Below are 10,933 nucleotides of genomic sequence, written 5' to 3'. Positions count from 1 at the left end.
TGACTGATGCAAAATCCAAAGAATCCAATGGATTTATTTCTGTTTTGCACTGAATTCATTCACAGTAGTTACAAGGGGATACATTGTTGGGGTTTCTTTACCTGCTCATATTGAATCAATATGTATTCCAGCTTATCTTCTCACTCAAAGTAGAAAATAGGAAGGATAAGAATAGGTATTGCTTAGTTTATTTCTCTTTATCTGAATTCTGCCGTGTTGTGGATATGCACCTGCAACAAGGTGGGTTATGACATCAGCACACCCTCTCAGCGAAAACCATACACAACCAAAAAATACTAAAGTACAAGCAGGAAGTGAGACGTGAACGCTAGAAAACATAAAACAAAAATAAATAAAAAAATAAAGTGAAGGAAAAAAAAAAAACAATTCAGTTGTCTGATAAAAAAATGGGGAAAATGGGTTGGGGCAGAAGAAAGGGCAAATTGAACATATACATCATCATCATGCAGAGAAAAGCTGGATGTCTGACATGCAAATGGCAAATACGAGACCACAGCCATGAGCAGGACGACCCCCTTGGTGCCTTAAGAAACTCATTGGCAAAGTTATCTATTTACATCACATGGTTCAAGTGTTTCGACCTGTTTGTACACACACTATGAGATTTAAAAAGTGACAAATAGAGCAAGAGTTCATAATGTTATACCCGCCCCATCCCGCGTAGAGGCTAGTCTACATTCTTAAATTACTGGTAAATAATTTAACATATACTACAAGCTCTTTTTCTGCTCAAAGCCAGAAAAGAAAGAGTGCTTCGTTCACAAAATTCAGGTGAGTCCTAACAAACAACAAAGGACAAGAAACAAAAATGCAAACAATTTGACAAATAGCTCTGATACGAACACTAAACTACCCAAATTTTGGTTTATAAATAGTCCCAGCTGCATAAATTAACAAACAATAAAAACAAGAACAAATAAATCACAATGATAAGTTATAAAATTATACACAATTATGGCCAAAGTTCTCTGAATCCTGCAGATGCTTCTCCAAAAATGTTTTCTCAAAAATGCAAAATTGACATCAAAAGTAAATCATTATGCATCATTTCATTCAAAGTTGACAAAATATTTCATCACTACATGGAGAGAGAAAAAAAAAATAGCAACACAATCAGTCCAAGCAGAGTCACAACTAGACGAGGTTTACGTAATGAACGTGTACAGGCTGTACATCAGAATAGAGCATTTAGTGAAACATTTCCCCTTTCGCATCCCATCCCACAGCCCTCCGGAATAGGCTCGGACATATTATTTTCTCAATAAGATTTGAAAATCTTGTACAGCAATGACACAGAGTTCATAAAATAGTTCAATTCTGTCATTCATAAAGAAACACTACATCGAAAAAGAATTACAATCCAACATGAGTCTGTGTTGGCTGCTCCACCAACGCCGTAATAACCACTTCATTGGCTGCTTCTTCCTCCCCATGGAGTGTGTGTGAGTGTGTGTGTTTGTAGGGGATAAACAAGAGCCAATTTATTACATTAGAGTTAAAAGAATATGAAATAAGAACAGGAACATTTGTAGATGTCAAATTTTTCAGAAGGCTGCGGCTCTGAGTAAGAAGGAAGAAGCTGAAAGGTGAATGAATCTCGGTGGTTTCTCTGAGTCGGTGTTGAGGAACATCCGTCTGTAGCTTGTACTTGCTGTGTAATGTGCCTTCCATCATCAACATACTGTACACGAAGCTCATGCGAGAGCAGCAGTCGGGTTCTAACACGTTTTCTGGATAATTCCTGGCAGCAGAAATGTGCAAAAGGCATCACAATAATGGAACAGAAAAACAGGAAAAACATAAAATGCAATGCAAGAGAGTAATAAGACATTCTGGGAAAGAAAATACAGGACATCCGGGTGTGCCTCGTGTCCACCTTCAGGCTGCAGGAATCATCCCGAGGTACAAAAGTTTATTGAGTCAAAAGCTTTGTTGAGATTTATTCATAAATTAATAAGTGGACTAGAAAAATCTAGTCATCTACTAACACTCCTGGGTTTAAGGCTGCTCCTGTGTCCCGACTGAAGGTGCCACCTTGGTTTTGTCTTTGCTCTTGGAGGCATTAGAGTCGGACTCGTGTTTCTTGGAGCTGGCGCCCTGCTTGGGCGTGCCGGGGGGCTGCGACACCTGCCCGGACTTCTCGTCTGAAAAGAGCTGTTTAATTACGTCAAAGAAGCTAGTCAACGGGCTGCCTGGGTACACACCGGGAAGAGAAGAACGAGAGAGATAGAGAGAGAGTGAGAGAGAGAGAGAAAGAGAGAGAGGGAACAAACAAATGAACAATGTGGATCACAAGGAGGACACAATGAGAATGAGGTTACAAGATAAATGAGAAATGTTAAGCCTTCTCAAAATCTCTCTAACTCTCTCAAATATTCACACACACACACACACACACACACACACACACACTAACACACGCAGTCTCTCTCTCTCTCTCTCTCTCTCTCTCTCTCTCTCTCTCACACACACACACACACTCATTCACACAAACAGTCTCTCTCTGTCTCTCCCTCCCTTTCACACACACACACACACTCAACACTACACAAAACTATAATATGTCATGAGGCTTTAAACAGTCCCACATTTGATCTTGTCTGGATGGAATGAACATAAATGGCATTGTAACTCTTCATGTTGACATTTAGGACTCAGTTAGCAGTGTTATCAGTGCAGGCTTCTCTTTTGTTTTATTCTGGGGTATATTTCATGACCATGCAGAATTCTGCCTGCACTTTAAACCAGCACTGCACTGATTTTCAGCCCGCTCTCTAACCAGTCCATCTCTACTCTACTGTATACCTGTACAACACAAGAATATTTCACTGAAAAAGAAAAATAAGGAATGGAGACTCAAAATATACTCATTTGGGCGTACATTGTACGTGAGCGTTATATCCTGGACAGAGTCACGGTGCTTGTGCTCACGCAGACTGGAGGTCAGTTTAAGTGAGAATTCACACTGGTGGTTTAGTCTGAAACTGAGCTCGACTTTGCATGAAAAACTGGTAATGTAAAATCTGTCATGTGGAGCAGGAAGCGCACCATGGTACTGAACAGGAGACTACCTGAAGGAGGTGCTGTGAGATTGGTTGCACTGGAACTGTGCCGTGATTGCTGTGAATGTTGTTAACGTAACACGTTCCCGTGTCTGCTCTTGTTTAGGTAGTAAATTAACCTGTGTAACATGTGTTGTAGACATTATTAGTTTCCACAAGACAGAAGTGAGAAGACTTTATGCTCATAATAGAAGCAAGCAATTAATCAATCAACCAATCAATTAATCCAGTGAGTCACGTTGTGTTCTTCAGGTGTCTTTGTGATGCCGTGAGATGAACACAAAGGAGTCTCTAGGGTCAAGAGACAAAGCTGTAACTTGTTTTCTAATGTTTTCTAAAGGACAGTGGAGATTACCTGCTTTTTGGTCTTATTAACTTTAAGAGAGTTTGGTAAGGGATTGCACTGGGACACAGCCAGATGATCATTGTTCTATAAGTGCAATTGTGTTATTTCATATATAATATAAACAAACTAAAAATCTCTCTTTTTCTCTCTCTCATGTTGTCCTTGTCTCTCTCGCTATCCTTTCTCTCACACTTTATTTCTCTCTTGCTATCTATCTGTCTCTATCTCGTTATCTCTCTATCTCTCTTTGTGTCTCATACTTTGTCTCTGTCTCTCTCTCAAGCAGTCTCTCTGTCTCACTCTGTCTTTGTCACCATCTCTCAATATCTCTCTTTTTGTCTCTGTCTCTCTCTCTCTGTCCCTGTCTCAATTTGTCTCTCTCACTATCTCTTAATATCTCTCTTCCTGTCTCTCTCTGTCTCACTCTTTGTCTCTCTCACTATGCCTCTCAGTCCCTCTCTTGAGCCTTTGAACTGTAAAATAGCGAGCACTACAAATCATTGCTTCAATTGCAGCACTTGTCTCTGTATCAGGCTTATTTTATTTTATTGCTGATTCTGGACCAAAGTCTTTTCACACACTTCCATCTGACACAGAGAGACTCTTGACCATTTGCTCTGGAAGAAAATGCCATGAAAGTGCTGTGACACAAAGCAGGCTGAAGATGAGCGACCTACCCCAAGTCAACCTTTCCGCATTATTACTGTCTGCGCTTTAGAAAAATGCAAGATGCTACTTTTCATGCACTGTAATCATCGTTAGGCTAGTGAAACAAGCTATATAAATAAAATGCATTATTAAAATGGCTGTTTAGCGAGAGCTGAGTCATTATAGATAGAGAACTTACAACCCAGTAGCCTTTGCAATGCAACTGATTATTGTATGCAATTTAAAGCTACATTAATTATTCAGTTTCTTTTAAATCTTTAAAATCGGAGCATGAACAAGTCATCGTCGCTGTTCTCTTGCCAAATTTAGCTGAATATAGCATGTTAAACCTAAATAATAGAACATGCCTTGACTATTTATTTCTCTTACATAAGCTACATGCTGGATACAAGATATTGAAATATTCATAGCGTAAACAAGGCTCTAAAAGAAAACAACTTAAACCGCGTGGTACTGGTTTATCTAACAGGCTGCTAGTTAAGTGGTTAAGTAGGTCACATCGATAGCAAAAGCCTTCCAAAAGAGTGTTTGAATCCATAGAAAGAGAAAGCAACTCAGCATGGGTTAACAGCACAATTACAAGCCAAAATAGTCTAGATCAACTTAAATAGAGCCTCAGATTTATTCTTGTTTTTTAAAGAATTCTGATTAGAAATCACTTCAGAAGACAGACGACTGAAATCCCAAGCTGAGCTCGAATCTCTCAAAACCTGCACACTGCACCTTAAAGCAGAATGATGCAAGAATTAAACTTAGGCAGAAAAACAGCATAAAGAATGCATGAGTGCCCAAAACTCCTTTGGATGGGAGACGTTAAACTTTCATGACTCGAGACTTGACTCGTGAAAGGAAAGTGTGAACAGATAAAATGCTCACATTAACTGACATAATAAATAAACTATATTTAAACTAGCACTGTGAATTGTACTAGTTAATGATAGCTGTTTATAATAACACTAATAAAACAAGGCAATATGTACATAGTTATTTATAAAATAATAATAAGAGCAGTATTTAAAGAGGCACAGTGCTGATTTAAAGGCAAAGGTTGCAATCATAGCAGTACACTCTTAAAGGTGCAGTCTGTAAAAATTGCACCACCCTAATAAAGGTGAAATCTGTAATAATAGCAGTACACATTTAAGGGTGCAGTCTGTAATAATTGCAGCACCCTATTAAAAGTGAAGTCTGTAATAATAGCAGGACTCTATTAAAGGTGCAGTCTGTAATAATAGCAGCACTCTATTAAAGGTGCAGTCGGTAATAATAGCAGTTGACTTTTAAAAGTGCAGTCTGTAATAATAGCAGTACTCTATTAAAGGGGAAGAATGTAATAATAGCAGTACACTTTTAAAAGTGCAGTCTGTAATTATAGCAGCACTCTATTAAAGGTGCAGTCTGTAATAATAGCAGCACTCTATTAAAGATGCAGCCTGTAATAATAGCAGCACTCTATTAAAGGTGCAGTCTGTAATAATAGCAGCAGACTATTAAAGGTGCAGTCTGTAATAATAGCAGCACTCTATTAAAGATGCAGCCTGTAATAATAGTAGCACATTATTAAAGGTGCAGTCTGTAATAATAGCAGCACTCTATTAAAGGTGCAGTCGGTAATAATAGCAGTTGACTTTTAAAAGTGCAGTCTGTAATAATAGCAGTACATCTTTTTAAAGGTGCAGTCTATAATAATTGTAGCACTCTATTAAAGGTGCAGTCTGTAATAATAGCAGTACACTTTTATAGATGCAGTCTGTAATAATAGCAGCACTCAAATTTGCAGTCTGTAACAATAGCAGTACTCTATTAAAGGGGAAGAATGTAATAATAGCAGTACACTTTTAAAAGTGCAGTCTGTAATTATAGCAGCACTCTATTAAAGGTGCAGTCTGTAATAATAGCAGCACTCTATTAAAGATGCAGCCTGTAATAATAGCAGCACTCTATTAAAGGTGCAGTCTGTAATAATAGCTGCAGACTATTAAAGGTGCAGTCTGTAATAATAGCAGCACTCTATTAAAGATGCAGCCTGTAATAATAGTAGCACTCTATTAAAGGTGCAGTCTGTAATAATAGCAGCACTCCATTAAAGATGCAGTCTGTAATAATAGCAGCACTCTTTTAAAGGTGCAGTCTGTAATAATGGCAGCACTCTATTAATGGTGCAGTCTGTAATAATAGCAGTACACTTTAATACTTCAGTGTCTAATGCTTATCTAATGCTTAACACTTTTTGTATCCATGTTATTATATTCCTTATTCTTCTGAGAAAAGAAGTGTGATGTAATAAATCTGTGCAATAATACAAGCAATAGCTCCATTCCCTGATGCTCTGTCTGTGACATGGAGAAAACAGAAGATCAATAGTATCCACTGTAAGTACAATTCCTCTCACATAAAAGCGCCTAAATATTACAAACTGCACCTTTAATATTCCAGTGTATTACTATTGTATAATAATCCAAAGAGAGCACTTCCTCTCTGTTTATTTGTGCTCTGATGTGTCTTAAGGTCAAGTGTGATTAGTCTTGGGTTTTGGTGATTTTTCGCTGTCCTGCTCAGTGATTACTGCTGCTCACATATCATTCATCCATCACGTCACGTGCATGTGTACTTTCAGCTACATGGGAAGGGAAGTGAAGTGAAGTGCAGGGCTGTGAAGGTGACAGAGGAGATACTGGCAAGATGGTGAGGTGACTGAATTCCTCATAACATCTTCCTCCATTTAAAGGCCACACATTAATTATTTCATTTAATCATGACTATTATCTTTTAAATAAAGAAATAAAAATTAGAGGAGCAATTTGTCTCACTTTTTGCACAGAGAAGCTATTGATACAAGTTTTTTTTTATTTCTGCTTATGTTTCTCTGCTTTTTTAGGAAGAAACAGCAGCTTCAAAGGATTCAATTCGTTGATCAATAACAGTCACTAAAAACTCAGACAACTGCAGTTACTAGCTGCAGTTCAGCGCATGTGGCCACTAGAGGGAGCTGTTATCAGGGGCTCTGGCACAAGCACAAGCACAGCCATGTGATGAGACAGACAGAGATAAAGAACAAAAGGGAGTTCCTCTCTTTTCAAATCCGTTCTTCGTCTCTCCAAGTGGACCTGAAATGTATCCTACTAATACTGCTTTTCAAAATCCCTTTTCCAAAATCCTTTATTAAAGAATTTATTCATTTTACTGAGAGGACACAGGAGAATTAATTAACGATTGTTCAGAATATGTACTTATTGAATTTGCTGATGTGTGTGTGTGTGTGTGTGTGTGTGTGTGTGTGTGTGTTTGTGTGTGCGCACAAATGTGGGAGATAGATAGATAGATAGATAGAGAGAGAGAGAGAGAGAGAGAGAGAGAGAGAGAGAGAGAGAGAGAGAGAGAGAGAGAGAGAATAAGATGTTCGGTGTAAGCTTCAGTGCTCTCATCTCAGGTCAAATAGGCATTTTGTCACATCTCTGTGTTAGAGATAATATCAAAAACTGAAAAGACAGAAAATCCCAAATCAGAAACTATGTTAAAGTTGCAGTCTGCAATATTTAAACATTGTTTTAAGACTTGCATCATATTGTACACTTTTAAAAAAGGAATATATAACCATGAAAATGATATAAAAGAGATGAAAGAGAATTCTTAACAGAAATTTTCTGGGCCAGAAAGTAGTACACTTTTTCCTGTGCAGAAATTAATATTAGCCGGAATATACATATTTTACATGATGGTTACATATGAAACTTTGTACATATACTTTATATAATGTAATTAATCATGTAATTAATCATACAGGAAACGGGAAACTGTAAATATAACAAAATGCTCCGATATCTGTGGAGTTAATCTGTGGACTTTTGATGTTTTTTTTTTCAGTGAGTATGTTGTATCCTGTGAAAGATCTAATACTCAGTCCCAGTGTGCACTGTGGAACATATTTGAAACTATCTCCAATACATCAAATATTTTAATACATAAATACACCTATTTGACCTTGAGGAGTGTGAGTGCTGCGTTTGAGGTGCTGGAGCATTGTGGGCTGGACGCCATGCATGCGGCCGATGCTGTGTCAGAAAGGAGGTGAGGAAAAGAGAGAGAGAGAGAGAGAGAGAGAGGGAGAGAGAGATAGAGAGAGAGAGGGAGAGAGGGAGAGAGAGAGGGAGAGAGAGAGTGAGAGAGAGAGAGAGAGAGAGAGAGAGAGACAGAGAGAGCAGTGGCGGTGTGTGTTGGCGGACGGATTCTCTGCTTACCAGACAGCTGCTGGACGGTCGGCTGGTCGTGTGAACTTAACAACTGAGCCTGAATCGTCTCCACAACTCGTTTGAAGCGCCGGCTGGGACCTGCCGGAACACACACACACACACAAACACACACACAGTTTTTTTTTAAAGCTATTTAACTCTAAGGTGTATGGAAATTAAAATACATTGCAAATAAATAGAATACACTGCCATAAACTTTCAGTATATTAAATATTTGTAATGCACTGCATAATTCCACCTAATTAAGTGAATGTATACGTTTTATGCTGTCGCTTGTCAGCTTTATTCCCCTTAACAGCAGCCTCATAAAGTCTAATGGGATCGCGGTGCATTTTATGGTGCAGTGGCCAACGACTCACTTTCTGATGCACACATTAAGTTCAGTAGCTCATAGAAACATTTTCTGCTTGAGTCTATAGGTGAGGGAATGTGAGCAGGGAGTAGAGAGGACAATCAAACCAAAGGAAAAATAAAGTGCAGAAAGCTTGTAGTTGATGGAGACAGTATGTTGTTACCTGAGAGCAGGGTGAAGGTGACGGAGTAGATGCCGTTCTCCTTGGTGGCTGATGTGCTCTCCGTGTAGGTGATGTCCACCTGAAATTTCACAGGCTTCTGGAAGACAGCAGGGCCGGCTGTGGACTTGTACTCCGCCCGAAAACTCGTCTGGGAAACCACACTGTGGCTGAGGCTGGGAATCTTCCATGGGAAAAGGAAAACAACAGAACCTGATTATGCTCAACAGAATCTGACCTAGAAGGGGACATTAAAAATTTCCAAAGCACAAGGATTTCAATTCATCCATCCATCTATCCCTCCATCCATCCATCCCTTTCTCCATGCATCCATCCATCCATCCCTTCATCCATCCATCCATCCATCCATCCATCCCTCTATCCATTCATCTCTTCATCCATCCATTCATCCATTCATCTATCCCTCCATCCATCCATCTATCCCTCCATCCATCCATCCATCTATCCCTCCATCCATCCATCCCTTTCTCCATCCATCCATCTATCCCTCTATCCATCCATCCCTTCATCCATCCATCCATCCCTCTATCCATCCATCTCTTCATCAATCCATTCATCCATTCATCTATCCCTCCATCCATCCATCTATCCCTCCATCCATCCATCCATCCCTCCATCCATCCATCCCTTTCTCCATCCATCCATCTATCCCTCTATCCATCCATCCCTCTATCCCTCCATCCATCCATCTAGCCCTCCATCCATCCATCCATCCATCTATCCCTCTATCCATCCATCTCTTCATCCATCCACTCATCCATTCATCTATCCCTCTCTCCATCCATCCATCCATCCATCCATCCATCCATCCATCTATACATCCATTTTTTTCTGTGCTTATCCTTCTCAGACTTGTGAGAGGCCTAGACATTTTTCCAGGAGAATTAAGGAAAACAAGGCGGGGAACATCCTGGATAGAGTGCCAACACGTCTCAGAGCACAATCGCACAAACATTCACACTGCAAACAATCTAGAGATGCCAATCCGTCTACAACACGTCTTTGAACTTACGGGAAACCAGAGTAACCGGAAGAAACCCCCTAAAGCACAGGGAAAACATGCAAACTCCATGCACACAGGGCAGAGACAGGAATCGAAAGCCTAAATCTCAGCTTCAGTACTGATTTTTCTTCTCATCTTCAGAAGACTAGTAAGACTGTGCTTTATTAGAGATCCAAACTAATACAAGGACAGATGTGATGATAAAACATCTTCACAATTAACACCTTAACTAGAATATAAAGTAAACACATGTTTAATTATAATTATCTCACTGACACGTTCTTTTAAGGATCACATATTTCAAGGGTTGATTAAGGTCTTGTTCTTTGTTAAACAAAGCCCAAATTGGACATTTGTAATTGAAAATGAGTTTGATTTTTATTCATAAAATCTTGTACTGGTTCACAGCTGGGGATCTGTTATGTGTAAATGAATCATAGCTGCATTATTAGTTGTGATAGATTATTAAATGCTTCTGTTATGCAAATGATTGTGCATGAATTAGTCAGTTCGAGGTGTTTCAGTTGATTCCTGCAGATTTCTGAAGGCAATAAAAACAGTATTCTAGTATTCATACCCATATCAATATACATTATTTTAACTTTTATTCAATTTCAAACGCTCTATTCCTGATGCTGTATAAAGACAAGACACTTGTTATTTAGGGCTTTTTAGTTTCTACTTAGTGGTTAATAAAACACACTTCAGATTATATGATGACTTGGTGATGTATCCAGCGTTTATAAGCTCTTTTTAAAAGCCATGAGTAGAATTTACAGGAATACAGATATAATAAATCTTAAACGGAATCTAAATGAAATCTATTTAAGCTAAGAATATAAATCTTTTAACCCCTGAAAGTCCCAGCTTATTATTTATTCAACTTCAAGCATATTATTCATCAACTGCTATGAATTTCATTAGTAACTACTATATAGTGAAACTAATAGGGAAATGTATATAATTATAAAGATGAGGAATGTGAGCTTATGTGTCTTGGGAATTTCATGTAATAGGTTGGAATTTTTTAATAGGAAATGAATGGAATA

At 38.6% G+C, this 10,933-nt stretch overlaps 1 protein-coding gene across 3 annotated transcripts in view; it reads right to left on the bottom strand.

Moving 5' to 3' along the window:
- Nucleotides 1–41: 41 nt before the first annotated feature.
- Nucleotides 42–10,933, bottom strand: part of brsk2b (BR serine/threonine kinase 2b) — a 150,809-nt gene continuing 139,917 nt past the window's right edge. Inside the window, exons 17-20 of one of the 3 annotated variants that reach the window (XM_060859299.1) lie at nt 8,864–9,044; nt 8,337–8,426; nt 2,010–2,213; nt 42–1,762 (exon numbers count right to left, since the gene is read on the bottom strand). In XM_060859299.1, the coding sequence (XP_060715282.1) occupies nt 2,020–2,213; nt 8,337–8,426; nt 8,864–9,044 (465 nt within the window). In that variant the 3' untranslated portion in view covers nt 42–1,762; nt 2,010–2,019. Of the gene's footprint in view, nt 2,214–8,336; nt 8,427–8,863; nt 9,045–10,933 lie in introns of all 3 variants that reach the window. The other 2 variants (XM_060859301.1, XM_060859300.1) reach the window with 2 other exon arrangements.

Source organism: Tachysurus vachellii, chromosome 23, assembly GCF_030014155.1.
Source record: "Tachysurus vachellii isolate PV-2020 chromosome 23, HZAU_Pvac_v1, whole genome shotgun sequence".
In the NCBI taxonomy this organism is placed as follows: Eukaryota; Metazoa; Chordata; class Actinopteri; order Siluriformes; family Bagridae; genus Tachysurus; species Tachysurus vachellii.
Note: the sequence above shows the minus strand (reverse complement) of the source record. Positions and strands in the feature narration are given on the sequence as shown.